At 40.4% G+C, this 26,111-nt stretch overlaps 4 protein-coding genes across 4 annotated transcripts; 3 read left to right on the top strand and 1 right to left on the bottom strand.

The window, feature by feature from the left end:
* The first annotated feature begins 356 nt into the window (after positions 1 to 356).
* Positions 357 to 4,241, top strand: LOC131928034 (uncharacterized). Its single transcript, XM_059283931.1, has 4 exons — positions 357 to 454; positions 1,993 to 2,198; positions 3,240 to 3,842; positions 4,156 to 4,241. The coding sequence occupies exons 1-4, from the start codon at positions 357 to 359 to the stop codon at positions 4,239 to 4,241; spliced, it is 993 nt and encodes a 330-aa protein (XP_059139914.1).
* A 4,759-nt stretch (positions 4,242 to 9,000) lies between these two features.
* Positions 9,001 to 10,074, top strand: LOC131928033 (uncharacterized). Its single transcript, XM_059283930.1, has one exon. It carries the CDS (start codon positions 9,001 to 9,003, stop codon positions 10,072 to 10,074), a length of 1,074 nt encoding a protein of 357 aa, XP_059139913.1.
* Positions 10,075 to 12,409: 2,335 nt separating this feature from the next.
* LOC131928021 (uncharacterized) lies at positions 12,410 to 18,024 on the top strand. The gene is made up of 6 exons (XM_059283914.1): positions 12,410 to 12,523; positions 13,799 to 13,977; positions 15,152 to 15,285; positions 15,813 to 15,957; positions 16,858 to 16,976; positions 17,793 to 18,024. The coding sequence occupies exons 1-6, from the start codon at positions 12,442 to 12,444 to the stop codon at positions 17,881 to 17,883; spliced, it is 750 nt and encodes a 249-aa protein (XP_059139897.1). The 5' UTR covers positions 12,410 to 12,441; the 3' UTR covers positions 17,884 to 18,024.
* A 3,066-nt stretch (positions 18,025 to 21,090) lies between these two features.
* On the bottom strand, positions 21,091 to 23,453 carry LOC131928042 (uracil nucleotide/cysteinyl leukotriene receptor). Its single transcript, XM_059283940.1, has 3 exons — positions 23,268 to 23,453; positions 22,498 to 22,654; positions 21,091 to 21,894 (listed from the first exon to the last, which is right to left on the bottom strand). The coding sequence occupies exons 1-3, from the start codon at positions 23,436 to 23,438 to the stop codon at positions 21,164 to 21,166; spliced, it is 1,059 nt and encodes a 352-aa protein (XP_059139923.1). The 5' UTR covers positions 23,439 to 23,453; the 3' UTR covers positions 21,091 to 21,163.
* Between the last annotated feature and the right edge of the window lie 2,658 nt (positions 23,454 to 26,111).

Below are 26,111 nucleotides of genomic sequence, written 5' to 3'. Positions count from 1 at the left end.
ATATTCTCTGGCGGGCTTGCTTCTCATTAATTTCTAGTGTCTTTTTTCAAAATATCAAAAAAGCCTCTGTAGCTAACTACCTCTCAAGTAATAAATTGCGAACATTCCATTAATTTCTCTAAAAATAAAATTACTCTTTAAACATAAGCATCTTAAATAACAACCAATCACTAATTAATTAATCATTCAAATTCTCAAATATTTTTTTGAAAAACCTAAGCGAAGCTAGGTAGTATGCCTCGTAACTATAAAAACTAAAATTGCTATTTATTTACCTATGCGGATACGTATATTTTCTTAAATACGAAAACGCTATATATCTATCATTATCCGCGTCAGATTCTATCTCTGTTACCATGGAAACGTTCCCACCCTCAACCGTTGCCAAAGACGCTCCCATGGCAGGGGAAGCAGAGGAAGACTGGGGCGAATTCCGTCGTGTGATGGACATTGTGTTCTTCCTAACCCTCGCCGGCATTATCAGCGTTATCGGATCTATTGCCAACATCATCAATGTTGTCGTGTTTTGGAAACTAGTAAGCTTTGTGAATATCTTAATTAAGGGGCAGTCAACTAGCCAACATTATTAATGTTGTCGTGTTTTGGAAACTAGTAAGCTTTGTGAATATCTTAATTAAGGGGCAGTCAACTAGCCAACATCATTAATGTTGTCGTGTTTTGGAAACTAGTAAGCTTTGTGAATATCTTAATTAAGGGGCAGTCAACTAGCCAACATCATTAATGTTGTCGTGTTTTGGAAACTAGTAAGCTTTGTGAATATCTTAATTATGGGGCAGTCAACTAGCCAACATCATCAATGTTGTCGTGTTTTGGAAACTAGTAAGCTATGTGAATATCTTAATTATGGGGCAGTCAACTAGCCAACATCATCAATGTTGTCGTGTTTTGGAAACTAGTAAGCTATGTGAATATCTTAATTATGGGGCAGTCAACTAGCCAACATCATCAATGTTGTCGTGTTTTGGAAACTAGTAAGCTATGTGAATATCTTAATTATGGGGCAGTCAACTAGCCAACATCATTAATGTTGTCGTGTTTTGGAAACTAGTAAGCTTTATGAATATCTTAATTAAGGGGCAGTCAACTAGCCAACATCATTAATGTTGTCGTGTTTTGGAAACTAGTAAGCTATGTGAATATCTTAATTATGGGGCAGTCAACTAGCCAACATCATTAATGTTGTCGTGTTTTGGAAACTAGTAAGCTTTGTGGATATCTTAATTAGGGGCAGTCAACTAGTTCGCGTGTATAGTGGTCTCGGGCAGTGTGGTAAACTTTTCAATTAAGGTCAAAGTAGGCTCCATGTCCAATTACCTAATTTTTTATAAATTACCGTAAACATTTGCTTCTCAGGATTAATAAAATGACCGTAAAATTCGCTTTTCTGGGTTTGTAACGTGTGGTAAATATTTATTTTTCTGGGTTTTATAAATTACTGTAAAATTTGCTTTTCATGTTATATAAATCGTAGTAAATATCTATTTTATAGGTATTACAAACTGCAGTAAATTTGATTTATAAATCGTAGTAAATATTTGTATCTAAGGGTTTATAAATTACCGTAAAATTTGCTTTTAATGGTTTATCAATCGTAGTAAATATGTGTTTTTAAGGGTTTCTACATTACTGTACAATTTGCTTTTCATGGTATATAAATCGTAGTAAATATCCATTTTATAGGTATTATAAAATGCCGTAAAATTTGATTTTCAGGGTTTATAAATCTTTGTAAATATATGTTTTTCAGGGTTTATAAACTACAATAAAATGTGCTTTTCATAATTTATTAATCGAAGTAAATATCTGTTCCTCATGGTTTATAAACTGCCGTAAAATTTACTTTTAATGGTTTATAAATCGAAGTAAATTTTTGTTTCTTGTGTTTTATAAACTACCGTAAAAGTTACTTTGAATGGTTTATAAATCGTGGAAAAACCTTTATTTCTCATGTTTTATAAATTACCGTAAAAGTTACTTTGAATGGCTTATAAATCGTGATAAAACCTTTATTTCTCGGGGTTTCCATGAAACTGTCAACATCAGCCTACTGGCCTTGGCCTTGTCTGACCTCTTAAGCTTACTGCCCATGGCATGGAAGACGGTCTCGCTAATCCTTGATCTGCTGGACCCAGAACTCATGCCGATGGTGCTAATCGACGTTGGGTACATGACTGCAGGTAAGCAGTGTTTCTTTCATTGATGGGGGGGGCAGACTAAATTTTCCGTAGAGGGGGCTGGTAAAAGTATATATTTTCTATATAAATTATGTTTCATTCGAGGGGGGGGGGGAACAGCTGTTCTGATGTTCTGAAAATATTGACGTATAATTCAAAACTCTTGGCATGCTGCAATGGCGTCGCTAGGTCGGGTATCACCCGGTGCGGCACCTATTGGTGTCACCTATTGCTGTCACCCCCCCCCCCCTTCCCATTTTTTTTTCTCTGTAAATTTTCCAGTTAGTGTCTCTCCTTCCCCCCCCCCACCCCCAGGTAAAAGCTTTAAAGTGTTCACATATAATACTAGTGATGTTTATCTATAGGTGGGTATAGCATTGTGTTCTTTATAATTTGCATGTTTACGTCATGGTGCCCCCCCCCCCCCCCCGCATGTCGCGATCGTCATTATGTACTTTTTAACTCAAATTAGCCATTCATTGAACTGGCAAAAAAAAACATATTTATTCTATATATCTTGCAATTATTTTTTGTCTTGGTGCCACCCTCCTAAATGGTGTCACCCGATGCGGTCTGCACCCCCTCCCCCGCCTCGCGACGCCTATGGCATGCTGTTTGGTTTTGCTAAGCATTACTGACTTTCATTGGAATAACCGTTTTAAACTTGATCGGATCATAAACTAACCAGGAACATTTTACTAATACAGTTCACATCTAAATAGACGTGTATAAATGTAAAGACACCGTACTTGTCTTTTTCTCCTTTCTTATTTGTGCCCAAACCTTTAAGACTTTTCGCAAAGTAACAATAATAGCCATTTACTTACGCGTATGAATCGAACAAAAAAACATTTTGTCAATTAACCAATAATGTTAGCCATTTTTTTAAAGTTTAATTTACAAGAGAGAATTAACTATCGACCCCACCCCCCACACAAACACACACTTACTGCAGCATAAAAATCAATAACAAATTATCTTTCGAACTAATGTCAACCGCCGCTACAACCCTGATAATTTTTATTTTTTTATAATCGTTGACAGCCGTGCCTCATGGGATATTCGTCCGTATCGCTTGGTGGATCACCAACTTCATCACCTTCGAGAGATGTCTGTGCGTCACCTGGCCGCTCAGGGTCAAGCACTTCATCACCCCGGCCAGAACTGTTGTCATTTTGGTCGTCATTTTCGTCTTCATCGTCCCTGGAATGTCGCCTCTGTTTGTCGGCAGCAGGCTGGGCTACGTGTTTTCCGGCACACGGAACAAAACACTCCTGGCTCGGATTTTCAACGACAACGTCCAGTACCTGGAGTTCATTGGCTTCACCTTCAGCGTGTCAGCTCAATTCGGGTCTTTCTTTCTTGACATTTTTTTCACCGTCATCATCGTCCACCAGCTTCTTATGAAATCAAAATGGCGGATGAAATCTACTTCCGTCAACACCAATGACAAGTTATCAATCCGCGACCGGAAGTTGGTGAAGATGATCGTGATGATATCATGTGTATTTATAGCCTCGCTTATCCCCAGTTTTTTTAGTTTTATCGTGGAGTTGATCTACCCCATGCAGTACAGTCTAGCTGCCCAAAACACAAACATCTTTAAAGGGATTTGGTCTGTGATTTTTACCATTGAAATGGCTCAAAGTTCGGTCAATATTTTCATCTATTACACCATGAGCGTTAATTATAAGACCACGTTTAAGCAAATGTGCTGTAGCGTTCGTGGCAACTAAGTTTCAACACATGTACACAAAAATATCACTGGGATGATAAGACTCGTAGACTTTAAGCTTTAAAACAACACATTGTTTTAGACTATTTTTCTAAAGAAACAATATTCGTAAAAATAAATAAAGATATAATAAGACAAATGCACTTACTTTTCTGATTTACTTGTAGTATTACTAGGATTTTTGTTGCACTGTTGTAAAATGTATAATTGTTTTATATTAACTAGCACGTCAGTTAGTTGATGAATTGATGAAAGATATTTTCTTGAACGATGTTTTACCTGACAAAGTTCTTGAACGATGTTTTACCTAAAAAAGTTCTTGAACGATGTTTTACTTCAAAAAGTAAGGATACTTCAAAGAGTACCCTATGTGAGCTGGTCTCTTCTGAAACCTTCCTTATTGTTTCCTTATTGATCCGTTTGATTCTATTCCTTCTTCCGTGTGATACAAAGCACTTCTTCTTCTTATACGGAAACCGGCTCAGAAGGTTGACTTCCATCAGCCAGGCAGGCCTCAGTGCAGCAAACTCCGACCACAAGAGTTCCCCACACATCGGTCGCTACTTCCGTGGGCTCTCACCGGGCTTTCCTTCCTCACCCACCAAACGCGGGACGTCGTCCCACCGCCTGGTACCCAGCTTGATCGTGGGGGGCATTCCGCCAGATCAAAACCCTCTAGCTGCTGTTATCTGCCACTGGCCATTCCGCACCCACTAGGGGGGACATGAGTTTGGTCGGACCAGTGGCATTATTCCGAAGCCCCGTTAAGGCCGCCGCTTAAAGTCAAAAGATCTGGTTGCGGACTTTTGGTTCCCGGCAGTCTTGCACCTCTCCTCCCCCACGCTATTATGTGGGGGACTTGGGAGTCCGACGTACCAGGCTCTTCGGAAGAGCCGAACGCATACAGCAGTTCTACTCGGCCAGATCAAAAACCTCTAGCTGCTGTTTGCTACCACTAGCCATCCCGCACCCATTAGGGGGGTCATGAGCTTGGTCCGACTAGTGGCACACATCCGAAACCACGTAAAGGCCGCAGCTTAAAGTCAAGACATCTGGTTAGGGTCGAGAGCAAAACCCTTCTTGGTTCCCGGCAGTCTTGCACCTCTCCTCCCCCACGCTATTTAGAGCAAGCAACGGAGATTCGCCCGTCTAATGCGGACAAATCTCCTGGCTCGCCCATGTAGGGGACTTGGGAGTCCGACGTACCAGGCTCTTCGGAGCCCGTCCTACGAAAGTCCTACAGCGGCTCCTTCCGTAGGTCTCGGGCGTACAGATTAAAGACCGCTAGCTACCGCTAGCTCCCCGGGTAAAAACCCGGGTCCCCTTCCGCGACCACGAGGAGGTCGTAGCTTCAGGTCGAAACATCTGCCGTAGGGCCATAAAAACCCCTTTCGTTCCCAGTCCCTGTTCATCCACTCCAGCCCACATGGCTGCGGGAGTCCGAGGGCACCAGGCTGCGCGGAAGATAGAAAGCACTTCTTCTTCTTCTTCTTATACGGAAACCGGCTCAGAAGGTTGACTTCCATCAGCCAGGCAGGCCTCAGTGTAGCAAACTCCGACCACAAGAGTTCCCCACACCTCGGTCGCTACTTCCGTGGGCTCTCACCGGGCTTTCCTTCCCCACCCACCAGACGCGGGACGTCGTCCCACCGCCTGGTACCCAGCTTGATCGTGGGGGGGCATTCCGCCAGATCAAAACCCTCTAGCTGCTGTTATCTGCTACCGGCCATTCCGCACCCACTAGGGGGACATGAGTTTGGTCGGACCAGTGGAATTATTCCGAAGCCCCGTTAAGGCCGCCGCTTAAAGTCAAAAGAAAGATCTGGCGGCGGACTCTTTTGGTTCCTTGCAGTCTTGCACCTCTCCTCCCCCACGCTATTATGTGGGGGACTTGGGAGTCCGACGTACCAGGCTCTTCGGAAGAGCCGAACGCATACAGCAGTTCCACTCGGCCAGATCAAAAACCTCTAGCTGCTGTTGGCTACCACTAGCCATCCCGCACCCACTAGGGGGGTCATGAGCTTGGTCCGACTAGTGGCACACATCCGAAGCCACGTGAAGGCCGCAGCTTAAAGTCAAGACATCTGGTTAGGGTCGAGAGCAAAACCCTTCTTGGTTCCCGGCAGTCTTGCACCTCTCCTCCCCCACGCTATTTAGAGCAAGCGACGGAGATTCGCCCGTCTAATGCGGACAAATCTCCTGGCTCGCTCATGTAGGGGACTTGGGAGTCCGACGTACCAGGCTCTTCTACAAAGCACTACAAGGCACGATTCCTTTTAACACGACAGCATTCTATTCGCCCACCCCCGCTTTACAACTAGTTTACTAGCTGATTCCTATTCTATTCTCTTAACCATACTTTGTTAATAACCACATGTAATGTGGTAATACTATTATCACTACAAATCATATCACTACATACAAGTCTATAGATGAACGGGAATTTATTATGTGTTACAAATCTTGACTTACTTGACTACCACGATCAGTTTTGCATTGTACCTATAATTGTCTTTAATTAGCGAGGAAACTAACACTAACTAACATGTTTTATTGCTAATCACATTAACATCACTGCAGCTAAAATGTGTATTTACGGTATTATGGAGACCAGGCTTTAACCATTACCTTCCACTGTGTTCGGACCTGGTTGTGTATCTGTCGTATCCCAGGACATCCCAGCTCTCTTTATTTCTTTGAGAAAATCCAGCCTTCAAGTCCGTCTTTGGTACCCTGTCTTTCATTTCACTTGAGGGTTCCACTTAGGGAAAGTAAAGGCGGCTGGGCATAGTGCTGACCACACTATGTCTTCATATGCCGAGGTCACAGAAACAAGTGAACTCTACTCAGTGGCGTAGCGAGGTCGGGTGTCACCCGGTGCGGCACTAAATGGTGTCACCCCCCCAGAGGCATAGAGACCCTTCCAAGGGACAAACTTGCACCCCCCCCCTCGAGTTTTTCTCTATATATTTTGCTATTTTTTGCCTTGGTGTCACCCCCCTAAATGGTGTCACCCGGTGCGGTCCGCACCCCCCGCCCCCCCCTCGCTACGCCCCTGACTCTACTTTACTTGCCCCATAGACCGTCAGGTTTTAAAGGGAAACTTTTTTTACTCTGTCTATGATGGGGGGGGGGGTGTTAAGTATGTAATATATGTTACCTATATATTATGACTTCTATTATTCATACTGCAACTATACACATGTGAGGAGGACGGGAACACTCTTATTTTTCCGCAGACACTAATTAACGATATTAACAACTTCGTTCATGAAAAAACATTAATTTTAATATCATACACTTATAGATCTATTACACAAAATCAAAACACGTCCTTTTTCTACAACAGCTAACCGCCAACTAACTTCACTGCTGCGTCCTACGTCATCGGTAACATTGTCGCGGCATGCTCACGTCACACTCACGCCACAAATATGTTATTAACACGCGCACAATACTCTCGCACCAAATCGTCTATCGTCAAGTTTATACTGTCCTCAGTAACCTCTACTAGTCTAGTCTAATTCTATCTATCTAGCCATGACACTGTCCTCGTACATTAATACCAAGATCCGTCTAATAATAGAAATTCATATCTAGTTTGTGCTGATCTTGGAGACTGTTGTTGCCAGGAGATTATCACTTTTAGTTACATTATTTAAGTTGTTTCAGCGTCCAAGTGCAGGTCTATTATCTAGATACAGGTCTAGGTGGTCTAGTTGTGGGGACACGTGAACGTTTAGATTCGATTTCTAACTAGATTCATTTAAGATTTCAGAAAAAAAAAATGTTTATGTCTTAAGTCTAAACAATAAACTACAGATGCAATTTTTAAAAAAATGTGTTTTGTTGTATTTAGAATAATGCTATACTATACGGGTGCTGCTTCTACAGTATGTACATGTGCAAAGCCTAATTATGCGAAAAACGCTGTATGTATCAACTAACCTAATGAACGGACTATAATCTGAACAGTCTGGACTACGGTTATTGCGTTGGTTAGTCATTATAATATTGTACTCTAACCCGAATGGGAAGGAAAGCAACACATGGACACACAGATAAACGGTTCTGGTTACAAGACCACAGACATCGACTTAGTAGCTACTCACATGAAAAACATTGCAGTTGCTCCAAAATAAATCAACTTAACTAAAATATTGGCTTTAAACTAATTTCATTATTTTCATTTCAGTATTTTGCGATATAAACAAGACTTATCGTCCCATTACATAAGAAGCCTGGAGAGTCTCAAAGACCTGCAACGACAAGATACATACCTTCATTAACTACTTCTTCCCATAAACCCTGGGATTAATAATTCAGGAAAGGTTACCTAACATAGAACTGTAGAGGATAATCACGTCGGTATTACTACCGCTAAACTGTTTCCTACTTATGGGAAAAGTTTTGGCTAATTTTAGAACCTCTGCGTACAATGTTTACAAAAATGTGTATCATTGCCAAGTAGTTAAAATACCTTCGCTTCCTCTATTTAATTAACTTATGAATACAATATACAATAGTTATTTTTTTTTTTCAATTATAAAATTTCATTATATAAGAAAATGAATATAGACAACGGTGCTTCCGCTTTGTTTTTGTGCATTTTTAAAGTTAAAAATTAAAATTAATAAACTTCGTAGAAACTATACCGCTTAAACAGAAATTAAATGTTTTTTTTTTTAAATAATAAGATTCTAGAACTTTGTCCGATCAATATTATCTTCGCCAACCATACATTTCATATTTAATTGTTTGAATGTAATCATTATTGCGAAACCCAACAACTCAGAAAAAAAAAACACTTATGAAAAAAGTTGTAATTTTTAATAATCAATAACTGACTTAGTAATTTTCTGTCTGGTTTGTCGGAGTAAAACACTGCTTGCCTGTAACACGATACTGATAATTTACTGTCGCTATCCCAACTAAGACAAAACCCCTCTAGTATTATATTGTCTGGGTGTATTATTATTTTTAACCGAAAGTCTAAATTAATTTTTAAATGCCGATATTTATTCTAGAATAAAATATAACAGATTCTGTGTTTATTTGACAAAATATACAATGAACAACTACAGCACCAATAGGGTAGCAAGCAGTGTATCTAACCCAGGAGATTTGCTGGATTTTGAGACTTTAAGAACTACATTTATTATTGTGGCCCCCTTAGGATTTGTCGTTCACTTCCTTGGTGCGATCACCAATGGGATCAACATGTTCGTCTTTCGTAAACTAGGGCTCAAAGACGTGGTCACTCTGTCGTTCTTTGTTTTATCCCTCTCCGATTTTATCTACACTCTCACCAACATCAGCGGCAACATCCCGCAAATGGTGTATGTGGCTAATTTACAACGCGTCTGGTCGAAAGATTTTCACAACATCGCTCTCTACACGGCGGCCTACAGCGTCATCTTCAAGGACACGACCTTGCTTGTCATGACCTACATCAACGTGACCCGCTGCTGTTTGGTCACGATGCCGCTGCGGTTCAAGACGACCTTCACCTTGGAAAGAACCCGCCTGGCCTTGAAGGTCCTGACCGGGGTCAGCCTCCTGATCCACCTGCCGCTCCTGTACGCCCAGTCCCTCGCCTGGATGCCGGATCCGGCCACCAACACCACCAGACTCGCCGCCGTCGACAACGCCGGCGCCGGCGAGATCCTGGCCTTTCACGATCTCGTCAACCGCAACGTCATCTACTACCTGTGTCACGTGATTATCGCCGTCTGCCTCGTCGTTCTCAGCCTCGCTCTGGCTTCGGCCACAAGGCGTCGTCAGAGAATCACGAACCGGAACATCACGTCGCTAACGCAAGACTCGTCCGGCGCTGACTCCATCCCCAAACTCAGCGCTAAAGACATCCGCGTGATCAAAGCCGTCTTATCCGTCACGCTGCTATACGCCGTGTGCTTTCTGCCCATCGCTGCCCGGGCATTATGCCGAATGCTGTTTCCAGAATTCAATGCTGGCAAGCGGTACAGCAACACGTACAACTTTGTGTACATTTTATCAGCATTTGGCTCGTCCATCAATACCGCCTTCAACATATTTTTATACTACCTCAACAACACCAGATTTAGAGATGTCGTTCTACAGGTGCTCCCGATACTGTCACCAAAGCATGAACTTCTAAAATAAATTTATTTAATTAAGAAATTGCTCAAATTACTTTATTTCACGTATGTTTTTTTTTTCCAGATGCTTTAAAGTCAAAGCATGTAAATTAGCCAGTTCCTTAACAACGCATAAAATGGCAATTTGTCTTTGGTGGATTGAGGCATTTAAAGCTTTACAGGGGATGTGGGTGCGGTCAATGATAAAAGTTAAATTTTTTAAGTAGTGTATTTTCTATTTTATCGAGAGGGAGGGCGTGGCTGATGTTGGGTGCGGAGGCAATGACCATCGGGGAGACACCTACAAGAAGCTTTACTCCTGTGCTCATGTGATTTCGTTTGAATATCTTTGTGGCTAGTTTGTGTTGCTTTCGTAGTTTTCATATTGGGTCGTCTATAACTGTGGCCACACTTTTGAGAGAGGAAGGGGGGGGGGGGGGTTCAGACTTATTATTATTACTACGATTATTATTATTATTGTGACGAAGTGTGTCACACATTTTAAATTTTTAAAAGATTTTTTATCAGACGTTGTACAGTTGTGTTATATTGTATACAAAATGGTGTGCACATTCAGTTTATAATTTAGCTGAAATGTGTTGTTTTTAAAAACGAAAACTGAGTTTCGATGGCGGATTTAAGCTAAAAAGTAACTTCATTTTAATTATTGTATAGACCCGTGTAATAATATAAGAGGGTGAAAGTAAATCACAAAAACATGTGTAGATATTTACGGACGACTCCTAGTATGTATTATATATATATATATATATATATATATATATATATATATATATATATATATATATATATATATATATATATATATATATATATATCCACAGGAACCCAAATATTAAATTATTGTCTGAATGTTCGCAAATGCTCAAAAATGATATATGAGTCATCCTTTGCCAAAAGGCACTTATGTTTTGAAATCTTTAATATGCGAGATTTGCCTCTGTAAATTGAAACATTAAAGTCTTCACATCCTTTGAAAATTGGAGTTGTCGTCATGCCACTTAGCACTAGCCAATACCACTACACCACATATGATACACTCTTGATTACTTTTTTTAATGTTTCAATGTATTAACCATTAACATCTAATTGCCTATAAATATCTTAATCAAATTACACATTAAGCTCCCCGTTCAATCTCCCGACAAAATTGTTCGAGTCTGTGCTGCAACATAATCAGAAAAAAATTCTATCCCCCCCCCCCCTTCCCGGACGAAATGAAATTTATATAATTTATATAGAAAATATATACTTTTATAACAGTGTCCGCCCCCCCCCCCCCGAAGGAAAAAGTCTGGAAGAAACACTGAACATAATGATAACTATGTCTCGATAGTTCTAGCATCAAATAATGGATAATCATTTACTGTGTTTTCTGAAACAATAATGGTGTCAATGTTCTATGTTCACGTTTAATGGAAGTCCACTTCTTAAAAACAAACATAATATAAATATATAATATAAGTATATAATAAAAGTAAACAATGGTCTTCTTTTTAAACTCACAGCACGTGCTGTTAGTGGTGAAATGTTCATGAGAGTGCTGTTGTACTCACCAATCTACTAACAGCTGTGATGAGTGTTTTATAAGACAATGGTTGTATTGATGTGTCGTGATGTGATTCAGAGGACACTTGTACCTACCGACGTACTGACAGTTGTGATATGTATGTGCGTGTGTTGTGTATATGTGTGTGTTTGTTTCGTCTGCATGTTTGTGTGTGTGTTCGTGTGTGTGTGTGTATCTGTGTGTGTATTTGTGTGTGTTTGTGTGTATGTGTGTCAGAGAACAGTTGTGTGTAACAACGTATTAATAGTTTTATCTAGCTAACTACTGCCTGTAGTCAGTTGTGTGAGGGGATTAGGGGATCTTTCCTCCCACCGCAACCCTTTGTCAACGGATCTTAACGACACTTACCTATTTTTTTAAACAAAAAAAAAAAAACATCGTTAGCTGTAAACTAAACTGTACAAACAGTTAACTGTTAATCTCCAGTTAACTGGTCGATGACCTGATTTAAAATAATTACTGTAAACGAAAGCAAATCGATTTGTATTTTTTCTTAACAGCTTGAAATAACACAATTTTACTTAAACAATACAGCTTACAATATTTAATCCATCAAACAATATTAACGAACAACACATAATGAACTCTATACATGAAATTAAACATTTCCAGAATTAAAAAAAAAAATAAGATAATGGTAAACAATTAATTTTCTTGTGTTAATTAACAAAGTCATTAAGAAAAGCAAAGATAATTACCACAGTGATCAATAATAAAGTTTTAAATCGATTAGCACCCTTGTGCAAAACAAACTTTTTCTATGAGGCGCGAAGTTGATTCACATGTGGGGTTAACATAAACATGACGTCATTGAGTCTGTTGCTGCTTGGATTAGCTCTTGTAGCGTTCCTGGTTGTAGGTCAACCTGACCCCCAACCGTCAGGTCAGTGCCTTTATATCTGCTTTTTAATTCATTTTGTTTGTGTTTCTAATTTGGTTAAATAACGCCCCCCTATATGTATCGGGTGTTTATTTAAACCGGCTCCACCGGCTGTGTGTACATCAACATTAAAATATATGTACAAAACACGTTTACACAATTTAATTAAAATTCATGTTTAAATGCATACAAATTGTTTAAATGAACATAACATGTATTTAAAATATTTCAATCCTATCATAAAACCCATTTTAAATTAAATTTGAAAATTTATCTTTTTAAATTAAATTGGAAAATATCTTCTTAAATAAAACTGAAAAATATAATTTTAAATTAAATTGAGAAATATAATTTTAAACTGAATGTGGTTTTCTCTTCCAACTCTTAATGGAGTAGTGTGATCTTAATTTACACATGGTGCTGTGATAATAATGTAAACGTATTATTTAATCTTAATGTAATAGTATTAATGTAATCCTAATGGAAATGGAATTGTGTCGTGAAAGTGCCGAAGTCACTGAAACAGGTGAACTCTACTTCATCTGTACCCGTGTGTCTTGGACCCGAAAGGGAAAATATGATGATTTTTTTGTTAGATAAATATAAAGTAAGGTAGTGCAACTAGCCATTTTGCATTCCCGACAAATTTTGGGTAAATGGATGGAATTTGATATCCTACTGTTAAGTATATCACTTGTATAGTAAAAGTTAAACTTAATGAAATGTGAAGTTGGTTGTGTCTGTAATTTAATGCACACACATTCGTGTAAGCAATTCTCATGTCAGAGTCTGCCGTGGTCGTATAGTAGTGTATGTATTGTTAACCGAATTGTCTCAAGTTCGATTCTTCGGTTATATAGTGTAATAGACGTTCTTGAGTTTATCAGCTTTTGGTAAGTATCTGACTGATTTTGTGGAAAGTACAGAGATGGCGTGGTCGCGTGGTAGAGTGCTCGACTTCTTACCAGAAATTATGTAGTTTGGATCTCGGTCCTGACTAGAGACTTCAGGAAGGCCACCCCGCTCTGACGCACTTTAGGGTAAGTAAAGGCCGACAGGCTTGGTGTTTAACAACCCATCCCTTCATCAACTGCGTTCAATAAACATTCTACTTCTACATCATCTGCAATATAGATCATTTGGTCCGAAAAGGGAACTTCAATTACTGACTCACTATGGTGATGCCCACACACTTTGATAAACCCGAGTTAAAAAAAAGAGATCAACTCTACTTTACCTAGTATATCCGTTCTGAAAAGTTATTTTTCCTCCACACAGCCACACCAGAGGCTACTGTGAGAGTGCCGTCAGACAGGCTGTTGAGGATCCTGCACCTACTCAGTGGCTTCGTGTCGGGGGTCAAGCAGGTGGAGGAGAACAAGAGGAGGAATGTGGCGCACCCACACGCCTTGGTTGAGAGTTACCTCATCCCCGTGTATGTACCAGCCCTAGGACAGGTCAGTTAACAGGGGGAGAAATGTGGCGCACCCACACGCCTTGGTTGAGAGTTACCTCATCCCCGTGTATGTACCAGCCCTAGGACAGGTCAGTTAACAGGGGGAGAAATGTGGCGCACCCACACGCCTTGGTTGAGAGTTACCTCATCCCCGTGTATGTACCAGCCCTAGGACAGGTCAGTTAACAGGGGGAGAAATGTGGCGCACCCACACGCCTTGGTTGAGAGTTACCTCATCCCCGTGTATGTACCAGCCCTAGGACAGGTCAGTTAACAGGGGGAGGAATGTGGCGCACCCACACGCCTTGGTTGAGAGTTACCTCATCCCCGTGTTTGTACCGGCCCTAGGACAGGTCAGTTACCTCACCCTAGTGTTTAGTGTTTCTTTTAGAATTTTTTTCTCCGGAGTGGGGGGGGGGCACTTCAAATTTTCGGGGTGGGGGTGGACTAAAATATCCGGGGAGGGGGGACGGAACGTGTTAAAAGTATATATTGTCTATATAAATTCCATTTTGTTGTGGGGGGGGGGGGCGGTAGACTTCCTTTTGGGGGGAATAACCCCCCCCCCCCCCCCACCCGTAAAGATGCCTGGAAGAAACCCTTCTAGTATCTGTTATAGCTTTAGTACAGGCAGAGTTTTTTTCATATATTTTTTTTTCAGAAATGGGAGTACCGCCCCCTCCCCCAAAGCAAACCAACCCCCCCCCCCAATCCCCAACCGAACGAATTTGAAAATAAAAATGATATATAGAACATATGTTCTCCAGCTAGCGTCTGGCCCCAAGAAGTTTATGTACCCCTCCTCAGAGAACAATGCCCGAAAGAAACCCTGAGTGCAGCTGAGATTTACCTCTATGGCTTAAGACATGTGTATGAAAAAAAACAAAATACCTTGTGTTTTACAGTTATAAGTCACAGGTCCTTATGGTATTGTTTAAACAATCCGTGTGTAAAGTGTTAATTGTTAAGGGATTTCTTCTCACTACGTCCCGAGATGTTGTCGGCTTTTGTTTATTGAAGTTCAAGTATCAACAGAGTCACACTTGAATATTATTAACTGCTTCATGTGACTAAGCCTAATGGGAAAAAATATCCTAAGTGCTGTACTCTCTACACATTTACCATATCGAAAGTATAAAGATTTCTCAAATCCCATCTCTGCATTATCTCTACAGGTTCCTACCTTCTACGCCGAAGAGTTCGTCGACAACGTACTCAAACGTCGCCAGCTGGTGACGGTGTATGAAGACAAGGACGCCAACATTCGAGTGACGCCCCACAACATCACAGTGAACCCCAGGCTACAAAGGTCTGTTCTAAAACAGGTTATATGAGCCACTAGACCTCTTTTCTACCTGATCTCCTGGTTACGTAGAAAGTGCTTCGTCACACCTTTCCTACGGATCCAAATAGTCAGTACCTTGTGTCATTTTGGAGCAGTAGCTACGCCCCGAAGATCTTAGCACAAGAGCCTAGATCTGTAATACGTATCCCGAGACTTTTACGCTTCATGGACATTGTTATAGGTATTTTAGTACAATGTACCCCATAGACCCGTACTATTGGACACCCTAGGCATGTACACAAGAAATTCTAGCCCTATATCACCCAAAGACATATACGGGTACTGCATGCAACCTTTGATATGTATCATCTGCCCACTTAGAAGTGTACTAGCTGCCCAGTGCCCACTTAGCCGTTTACTACATGTCTTATACAAATGTACTTTGAACCATAAGGACGCCAATGGAAGACCTACTTGACTACACATACAACAAAACACCACTAGTAGCTGTACAGTTGATCCCTATACCACTATACTCTCTACTCTTACAGAAACGGAACCCTAGACACTGAAGTCCTGTACAACCTGACAGTGGACGACATCACATCCAACCACAGCTGCTCTGGTCACTATGACGAGCCCTACGAGAATGTCTTCGTTGGGATCTTTCCAGATTGTTCCATGGGACACGATATGGTAACACCTTACCTCTGGTAGATACGTTATAGATACCGTTAACTTTTTTTATTCTTCTCACATCTACATCAGTAGCGATGGAAAACGTTATTTTTTTTCTTCTTGCATCTACACCTAAATATATTTTTTTTCAAAAACGATCGATTCAGATATTCTAAAGTGTCTTTCCATTAAATCAGGCATACATTTTACCGAAGATCAAGCTATTTTTAACAACAACAAAACGTTTAATTAAAATTAATATGCTTCATTTGTTATTTATTTATTTATTACACCTATACGACGATAATTTACTATTTTAGTAGAAAGTCAAACGATTTCTAGCGCAACGATTATTCTAAATGCAAGACTAATATAACAGCCTGTGATAAAAATGTCGGTACCTTCTGTTGCTATTTTATCAAAATGTTATGTTTTTTTAATAACGACCAATGCGAAATAATACCATCATTACCTGCGGTTGTTACCGTTATAAAAGGTTTATTATTGTGTCATTCTTGCGTCAATTAGTTACTAGCCTACGATGACCAAGGCTAAGGCCCATTACAAAAGACATTATTTTGACACTATATTCTGTACCATCTTTGTATGCTATGTATGTGTCCAAAGATCATCTATATTCTCTATTTTCTGTGTATGCAATGTATGTATCCCCTAACCAGAACAACCCAAAGATCATCTATATTCTCTACCATCTTTGTATGCAATGTATGTATCCCCTAAGTAGAACAACCCAAAGATTATCTATATTCTCTATGATTTTTGTATGCTATGTATGTGTCCAAAGATCATCTATATTCCGTACCATTTTTGTATGCCATATGTCCACTAATTATAACAACCCAAAGATCATCTATATTCTCTACCATCTTTGTGTGCAATGTAATATCCACTAACTAGAACAACCCAAAGATCATCGGCGTGACCACCTGCCACTACTCACGTTACGTCATCACATACCAGGGGTCCAAAGAGGGTCCGAACCCCGTCCCATACGAGCTGAACAAACTGGACGTGCCGTAAGTAGAGAACTTGTATCGGGCTTCTTTCCTTACCTTAACCACCTCGGTCGTATGCTCAAATAATTTGACAGTATTTTACATGTATAAAGACCGATGTGTTGCCAGATAGTAAGTATTGGTTTTTATAATTTCAGTTTAAACTAGAATAAAAAATCGATAAATCTAGCTCTAAGCCTATGAATGTAAAACATAAAATAGAAAAACGATATTAATTTCTTTAATATTTTATCATTAGCTACATTAACAACTTATGTTCTCAAGATCTAAATTACATAAGAGAGTGGCCTATTGAGTAGATAAAGTAAGGTTCAGATAGGTTAAGGTATCTTAAAATATATTTTGCCTCTTTATATGATAGAGTATTAGCACACTTAAATGACTCTGAGACGAGTAGATATATATGCACATGGAGTAAGATATAATACCATTACTCAACAACCATCGTAACTCATTGGGTAGACTGATGTTGCTGAGTTGACGATCAGAACTTTGTTTCAACTTACACATGTACATAACATACACAGGGCTGTAAAGCAGAGGCGTAGCGACCTTTCCCGGCGCCCGGGGACAAATTTTCAACTCCCCCCCCCCCCCCCCTCATATATATTTTTTTTTATATTTATAATGCAAAACTGCAGATAAAATGAGCTTTTTAATTTTTTCCAACCCGTTTTGGTGCCCCCTAGGGTCGGCTTCCCGGGGATATATGTACCCCGCCCCGCCCCCCCCCCCCCCATCGTTACGCCTCTGGTGTAAAGACTTAGACATCTGAACATTTGCTGCAGTGAGTGTTTATTGTTGTTTTATCCACAGCCTTCTGCCTTACATGATGGCAGGGAAAGAGAACTTCACGATTACATGTGGACCTAAGCCTCTAGAGAGGCAGATCCAGTGGCCTGCATAGAACTTGTGGTTGTCATGGTTACTCTTAGTGACCGTCAACGACATTGTCAGTCAGTGGTCATTGACATCGTCAGTAATTTGTCATTCACCTGTTAGTGACATGTTATAGATACTGGTAACCATCAGATTAAAAAAAATTGTTATCATGCGTTATCAATGTGTCATCGTTTACTTTGTCGACCTTTCTTTATTCTGATAAATTTTAAATAAGGGGTCGTCCATAAATGACGTCACACTTGTAGGGGGGAGGGGGATCCGTAATTTTGTGACGGTGTGTGATGAGGGGGAGGGGGGTCTGATGGTGGGACGTCACACTTTTGCATTATAGAAAAAAGCAATGTTTCGCGTTTTAGAAAACTGTTTTAATAAATTGTAATAGGAATTGATTAAAATACTATATCTTGAGAGAGTTCAGACGATTTTGGAAAAATATCGATGTTTTGAGAAAAATTCAACTGCAATTTTGAGGGGGGGGGGGGTTGTAGACTGAGGAGCGACGTCATTTTAGGGAGGTGGGGTCTGGCTTTTTGTGACGATGTGTGACGGAGGGGAGGGGGAAGGTAAAAATCGTCAAAAAAGCGTGACGTCATTTATGGATGACCCCTAAGTGAAAACAAAAATAAAAATGTTTAATAACCAGTCAATCAGATACTTCCCTAGCTCATAAAGCTTATAAAGACCCAAGTTCGAACCCCTGGAAGATAAGGCTCGGTAGCTGTCGACAGCCATCTATGAGAGATAACTCCAAAAACAAACAACTGCTGACTTGCTTCTTGTTGGGCGAAGGCTATAGAAGAAATTATAGCTAAAAAGCAGGCTGGAATTGGAGTCAACGGCCTATATGGTGCTTAATATGTTGACACTTATTGCCCAATTGTGTTGGAAGAAATAACTTCTAATATATTAAAATTAAGAATGAAGAAGATAAATATTCCTCGCTTTGAACATTAGCGCTTGCTATTACTTAATGTATCCATTCATAGTGACCGTTTTTTCATGTCGTTTCCAAAATTTAAGGCGGAGTGTTAATTATGCCATCCTTCTATATGCCGAGGTCAAGAAGCATATTAACCCTAATTCATCTGCTTATAGATGGAACTTTACTTACTTTTTTTTCACTTATTATTTACATGAGCGGGGAATATAACGTCTCACAAACGACATTCTGTGTTGCTGACCGTGTTTTTTCCAGACTTCTTTCTCTGTGGGAGGGGGGGGGCAGAGTTAAGCCCCCGAACGAAATGAAATGTATATAATTTATATAGATTATATATACTCTTAACAGTGTCCGCACCCCCCCTCCCCGAAGAAAGTCTACCGCCCCCCCCCCCCACCCCGAAAATTTCAAGTGCCCCCCCGGAGAAAAAAGTCTGGAAAAAACACTGGGGGGGGGGCACTTGAAATTTTCGGGGGGTGGGGAGGGGGCGGACTAAAATTTCCGGGGGCGGACACTGTTAAAAGTATAGATTTTCTATACAAATTCCATTTCGTTCCGAGGGGGGGGGGGAGGGGTGTGACCTACTTAGGTCTTTTTGCTTTATGTATATTTAATCTCCTAAGTTATGTATTTGACCTTGGGAGAATTGTCAGTTCACTGGTACGAATCGGTCAACTGAACTCTGTCACATCAGGTGATTGTATTTTTAATCCCTGGCAGAACCTCAACCAATGGTCTTGCGACCGTGAGGATCCTTGACAGATCCTCAACCAATAGTCGTAAGACTTTTGAGTTATTTCCCCTTAATCTGAGTTTTATTTAATCTTGGGTTTTTTCATGTCTAAAGGCAGCCAGATTGACCTTTGGACCAGGAGAGTTGTGCCGGTGGTTATGTACGCCACCTTTTCAGTATTGTAATTTTGTGACATGTTTATTACCTTTGTATAAGGTATTGTGTGGCAAGTTGTAGTATTTCAACTATTTTGTTCTGGTGTATTATTGCACCTTTTTGATTACTTCGGTGATAGTTTGGTCCTTTATTTGGATTTCTATTGTTGTAGAGGCAATACGTCTCTTCTTGGTTTTTTGGTGGTAATTATGATGCCATTCAGTTGTGTGAAGTATTGATCTGTATTGGTGTATAATATACTAAGCCACAGCTGTGATATATTGTGATTTTCTCAAACTGTAAGTTGGAGTTTTTGAGTTTATTTATTGTACTCTTAGAGTCTGTACATTTTGAACTTACCTAGTGTCATAATCTTGTACATTTATTAAAAAGGTATTGATAGTTTAAGTCGTGTTGAGTCTCTTCGATTTGTCGTGTTTTACCCCTAGACAGCATTAACGAGCTCACGGCAAGTTGTTGGGATTCCATTAGAGTGACTTCTATCGGTACAATACTAAACGAACCTGGGGTGTCCGCTCCCTCCGCGGCTGTCGGAGAGCGGTCATAACAGGGGTTAGACTTTCTTCTTTCTTTCATTCTTTCCGCCCCCGCCCCCCTCCCCCCAATTAGATGCCTGGAAGAAACTCTGGTTGCTGGTGTTAATAAACACTATATAAACTGACACAATATCAGCATAGAGTTGTGGTTCTTAATCTGGTTTCGGTGAGGCAGTTTCGTGAATTCGGCGGAGGTCAAGATACACACCCGACTCATATGATTCACGATCAGGATTTTGTCAGTGCGGACGATAGAACTATTAAGAAGGGTTCGATGAATAAGAATTTGAAACTGTTGGGGTTCAGTACCTACAAAAGGTAAGAACCACTAGCATATGGAGATCTAATAAATTGAGAAAGAACGTTTTGGTCCAATATTGATGGATGCTGGCTGGATTTCATATTAAATCTGATGCTAGTTGGGTTTTGTTTTTACGTGAGTGATCTGTAAGTAATACAGTTAATTAGAATAGTCAATGCCGCTGTAAACAGCTTTTATCTAGTTTAGTACCATTTAAATTTAGCTACAATTAACGGTAAACTGTTTCGTCTAGTCTGTCAATCATTTGCTTCCGAGTGTTCCGTTTGAGCGCCGGCAAATGATTCAAAATATGAAAAATGTTAAGACAACTTGCTCACTGGAGTGTGCAGGAGAGCGACGGTCAACCACTGAAGTCGGTACAAATAAAAAATAAAAAAATACGAGACATAAGTGTTTTATACCACACAAGTACAACTAGAATTTATAGTTGGAAGAATTGATATGGTTTATAAAGCAGGTTTAAAAAAAAATTAATTTTTACACATTTATTTGAAAACGATTTAGATAATTTTATATATTGATTAGCTCAATCGTTTATTATTTTTTACTTCAGTGTCATGTACATATTTATTTCTATTACTTCCCCTTACCGCCTGTTTCCTTTGTCTTTTCTCCTTGCTTCTCTCCCCTTAACCACCTACAAAATATATCGTCAAACGCCGCCTTGTACTTCCCGCTCATGTTGTAGTACACAAAAATATTCACCGAGCTATTTATAGCCTCGAGGGCCACAATAACCGCCCAGGACACCGTGTACACATTCCTGTACACACTGGCGTCGTTGTACTCCAGCCTGTTGACTACCACCACGTAGTTCACACAGCTGGGCATGGAGCAGACGATAAAAATCGTCGAGATCAACGCGATCATTTTAATCACTTTCTTATCCCGTGTTGCTAACCCTGTTTTCGACGTGCTGGTGGTTTCGTTTCGCCACTTAGACTTCACCTGGAGGGTGTGGATTATAATCACCGTGCACAGAAGGTCGATGATGAAGGAGCTGAACTGCGCCACGACGTTGAACGTGAAAGCGATGTTTTCGACCGTGACTTTATCGCACGAGAACAAAGTCACGAAAATCGTCTTGTTTCTTTCCGGCGCGAATTCCGGACCGATCCACCGGCAGACGAAGATGGGGCACATGCCGAGGAAGATGAGGGTGAAGATGGTGAGGTTGATGAGGAGGGTCCTCTTGGCTGTGATGATCTGTTTGACCTTGAGAGGCATGGCGATGCAGAGGCAGCGCTCCAAGGTCAAGAAGGCTGTGATACACCAGGCGATACGCACGAAGATGGAGTGTGGGATGGCTGGGGGCAGATACAGATATTAGGGGCAGATACAGATAATGTTAGTGGGATGGCTGGGGCAGATACAGATAATGATAGTGGGATGGCTGGGGGCAAATACAGATAAATTTAGTGGGACGGTTGGGGGCAGATACAGATATTAGCGGGACGGTTGGGGGCAGATACAGATATTAGCGGGATGGCTAGGGCAGATACAGATATTAGTGGGATAGCTGGGGGCAGATACAGATAAGGTTAGTGGGATGGCTGGGGGCAGATACAGATAAGGTAGTGGGATGGTTGGGGGCAGATACAGATAAGGTTAGTGGGATGGCTGGGGGCATATACAGATGTTAGTATGACTGTGGGGGCAGATACAGATAATGTTAATGGAAATGTTGGTGACAGATACAGATAATGTAAGTGGGTGTAGCTACTTTTAGTGGAACGGCCGGGCGCTGATAAAGAATGTGTTAGTGTGAAGGCTGGGGGCAGATAAAGACGATTAACATAAGAATTACTTTCTCCTGCATTAAAAAGATCAAACGTTCCTTATAACTCAATAACCCCCCCCACCATCCCCCCTCACCTGTACCACTCTACAGGTAAGCAAACAAGACCCACCTGCTGTGAGATACCTGATGTCGTTCTGTCGAAACGGGACGTCGGCATTCAGGAAGAAAGGGTTCAAGGTGATGCTCTCCCAGACCAAGGTCACCAGACTGCCAAGGTCGGAGACGGCCAGACCCAGTAGACTGATGTTGACAGTGTCACTAAAACCCTGTCAAGAAAACCACAGTGTCACTGAACCCCAGAAAACAAACCACAGACATTGTCAAAAAAACCTTGTCAACAAATGACAGTGTCACTGAACCCTGTTAAAACCAGTGTCACTGAACCCCAGTAAACAAACTCCAGTGTCACTGAAACCCTGTCAACAAACTAGTGAACCCTGTTAAAAAAACAATGTCACCGAACCCTTATCAACAAACCACAGACAATGTCACTGAACCCCTGTTAGCAAAGTAGTATCACTGACACTTGTTTTAAAAACCAGTGTCACTAAACCCCAGTAAACAAATCACAGACAGTGTCACTGAACCATGTTAAAAAACCACAGACAGTGTCACGGACCCCCTGTCCACAAACCACAATATCTCAAAACCCTGGGGAGTTCCAAAAATCCCCTCACTTACCAACTTCTCAAAACTTCCCCTACGCCCCCCCCCCCCCCATCCTCCCCCACATACTAACCTATTGACGGAGACCTATCCACATTACACTTATCAGTTGACAGACACTTCCATCACCCCATTGCAAGGCTGCTACTTAAAATACTCCCCATCCCCCACCCCACCCCTCTCTTCCCCCCCCCCCCCCCCCCCCAGGCTCACCTGTTTGACGAAGACCACGATATTGATGACGTTGGCCACAGATCCCAGAAATCCCGTGGCGCCGTTGATGGCCACGAAAAAAACCGTCTGCACAACCTTCCTGGCGTCATCACTGATCCACACGGGCTCTGACTCTTCGTTCGTCTGACTCGTGATATTGTGTGACTCCATCTCTCATTGCTGACTCCCACTATACAATCATACAGGGCCAGATACAATTTAACGTCACTCAGAAATTACACTGATCTGCAAAATATAAATTAAACGATTATTTTAAAATTTGTATTAGATTATTTTAATTTCATATTTTTAGATCTAGAATAATTACTCAGCCAATAACGTAAAAACGTTCAAATATTTTAAAAAGTGGACCTCAGATAATGTATAAAATCTACGTAATCTTAAACCACTGTTTTGTTTTCATTACTTAATCCTTCACCTCCGTAGACGTACAGCGCTTTGAATAGTTCGCTCATCGATAAATATTTAGTTACATTAAGTTAGATAAAAACAAGATTAAGGAGACATGTCCCTCAACCCAACTTGCTTAACTTAAAGTTATTGATAAATAAATCATAGATTATGTCATTAGCTATGGTTAATGAAGCTAATTATCTCTGATATTATGTTTTAACACTAAGTTAAGATAAGTAGTCTACCTTAGTTAAATAGTAACTTGTTATATAATGTATGTTTATACATTAGTTAATGTCGATTCACTACTATATCTATATCTCAGCCATATTTTTTCTTTAACTATGACTATGATAGTCTCTTATTATTCTTCATACTACTAGATTGGATGCCTTTTTTTACAATAGTTACTGTAGTACGTCTTTTGAAATAATATACTCAATGTTAATAAATAATATTAAATATCAAATTAAATGTATAATTTAGTATATAGGCCTATTTCATTTTATTTCTTTAAGGTATCAATTAGCAAAATTAAAAAATCAGCTCCATGAACCGAGAGGTATGTTTGTTTATTATTGTTTTTTTTTTTTTGTTTTTTTTTTTTTTGCATCATTAGCGACTTACTCGACGAACTCTCAGGTGTGTGCTTAATATTTTAACATTTCAAAATAAAGCTTGATATCAAGTCAAGGCTAAAATGTATTTTAAAGTCCCCATGTTGTGTGTTAGGTTACTGTTAAGTCTAGTCTAACAGCAATTATGTGAGAGGTTACTTGGCAAGTCTAAACAGCAGTTGTGTGTGAGGTTACCTGGCAAGTCTAAACAGCAGTTGTGTGTGAGGTTACCTGGCAAGTCTAGTCTAACAACAGTTGTGTGTGAGGTTACCTGGCAAGTCTAAACAGCAGTTGTGTGTGAGGTTACCTTGCAAGTCTAGTCGAACAACAGTTGTGTGTGAGGTTACCTGGCAAGTCTAAACAACAGTTGTGTGTGAGGTTACCTGGCAAGTCTAGTCTAACAACAGTTGTGTGTTACCTGGCAAGTCTAAACAACAGTTGTGTGTGAGGTTACCTGGCAAGTCTAGTCTAACAACAGTTGTGTGTGAGGTTACCTGGCAAGTCTAGTCTAACAACAGTTGTGTGTGAGGTTACCTGGCAAGTCTAGTCTAACAACAGTTGTGTGTGAGGTTACCTGGCAAGTCTAAACAACAGTTGTGTGTGAGGTTACCTGGCAAGTCTAATCTAACAACAGTTGTGTGTTACCTGGCAAGTCTAAACAACAGTTGTGTGTGAGGTTACCTGGCAAGTCTAGTCTAACAACAGTTGTGTGTGAGGTTACCTGGCAAGTCTAGTCTAACAACAGTTGTGTGTGAGGTTACCTGGCAAGTCTAGTCTAACAACAGTTGTGTGTGAGGTTACCTGGCAAGTCTAGTCTAACAACAGTTGCGTGTTACATGTGAAGTCTAGTCCACCAGCAATTGTGTGTGGGGTCACCTTGTAAGTCTAGTCTAACTTGTTTGGTTTACCTGAGAAGGCTAGTCCAACATCAGTTGTGTATGAAGGTACCTAGCAAGGCTTGTCTACCAACCGTGTACCATCATCAGCCAGTCGCACAAGAAAAAAATAGTTAATTAGATTTGTAGGTGAAAATTGGCAACAGTGACTCAGAATGAAAGAAACCGGTAAGGTTGGCCTTACTGTTTATATCTACAACTAACCATCTCCTTTCATAAACCATGTAATCATATCGCGGTCATTATGTCTTGCCTTCGTATATCTTCAAAGAACCTGTATTATTTCTTCTTTAGAATCCCGTTCAACAAAGTTTAAACTCTTTATCAGATAACGACCCACACTCTAAGACAGACTTTTAAACGTAATCGATACATCAATACCGCGACATACAGGCAGACGTCGCTCAGTTTGTCATCTAATAATTTTTTAATGCCCCCAATCTTGCAAAAACTTGGGCTCCCCGAGTGAAAACCAACACAATCATTATAAGATTGTTGTTTTCTAAAACTACAATCATAATAACACCGTACCGGTTTGGTAACATTAACCCTAACATTAACCCCACTCATCCGTCGTGAGGATTAGAAAATAATCCCAATTTTAACCCTAGCGGTGCTGTTTTTATAACCTTTTACCAAGAAACTACCAGCAAATTTAAGCCCCATTTTGTCGTACGTGTAAATACGTAAGTTGAGTCGACTCGCTGACGCGACGTGTGCGTCATAGTTACACGTCAGTAGCATTCAAAGATCAAACATGAAACTACTAGCCTAACCCGTGATAGCTAACACATTAAAGATCATCATCTTTTTAGACTTTCACTAGCACTGTATTGGTTTACAAAACACATTTATGCAATAGATACTGCCATACTCAACTACTGATCATTATAGTTTCATTATTATCAACTCTCAAT

Source organism: Physella acuta, unplaced genomic scaffold (assembly GCF_028476545.2).
Source record: "Physella acuta isolate Inbredline_101_S28 unplaced genomic scaffold, ASM2847654v3 ptg001456l, whole genome shotgun sequence".
In the NCBI taxonomy this organism is placed as follows: domain Eukaryota; kingdom Metazoa; phylum Mollusca; class Gastropoda; family Physidae; genus Physella; species Physella acuta.
This window is presented reverse-complemented; position numbering and strand designations above follow the sequence as displayed.

What these genes read in the sequence shown, in the direction of transcription:
- LOC131928034 (XM_059283931.1), top strand. Translation starts at nt 357, where the DNA reads ATGGAAACGTTCCCACCCTCAACCGTTGCCAAAGACGCTCCCATGGCA. An exon ending in CGTCGTGTGATGGACATTGT is followed by an intron (nt 455 to 1,992) that starts GTTCTTCCTAAC and finishes TTACCGTAAAAG; the next exon opens with TTACTTTGAATGGCTTATAA. An exon ending in TACCATTGAAATGGCTCAAA is followed by an intron (nt 3,843 to 4,155) that starts GTTCGGTCAATA and finishes TATATTAACTAG; the next exon opens with CACGTCAGTTAGTTGATGAA.
- LOC131928033 (XM_059283930.1), top strand. Translation starts at nt 9,001, where the DNA reads ATGAACAACTACAGCACCAATAGGGTAGCAAGCAGTGTATCTAACCCA.
- LOC131928021 (XM_059283914.1), top strand. Translation starts at nt 12,442, where the DNA reads ATGACGTCATTGAGTCTGTTGCTGCTTGGATTAGCTCTTGTAGCGTTC. An exon ending in GTGAACCCCAGGCTACAAAG is followed by an intron (nt 15,286 to 15,812) that starts GTCTGTTCTAAA and finishes CTACTCTTACAG; the next exon opens with AAACGGAACCCTAGACACTG. An exon ending in CTGAACAAACTGGACGTGCC is followed by an intron (nt 16,977 to 17,792) that starts GTAAGTAGAGAA and finishes TTTTATCCACAG; the next exon opens with CCTTCTGCCTTACATGATGG.
- LOC131928042 (XM_059283940.1), bottom strand. Translation starts at nt 23,438, where the DNA reads ATGGAGTCACACAATATCACGAGTCAGACGAACGAAGAGTCAGAGCCC. An exon ending in TCGTGGTCTTCGTCAAACAG is followed by an intron (nt 22,655 to 23,267) that starts GTGAGCCTGGGG and finishes TTTTCTTGACAG; the next exon opens with GGTTTTAGTGACACTGTCAA. An exon ending in CATCAGGTATCTCACAGCAG is followed by an intron (nt 21,895 to 22,497) that starts GTGGGTCTTGTT and finishes ATCTGCCCCCAG; the next exon opens with CCATCCCACACTCCATCTTC.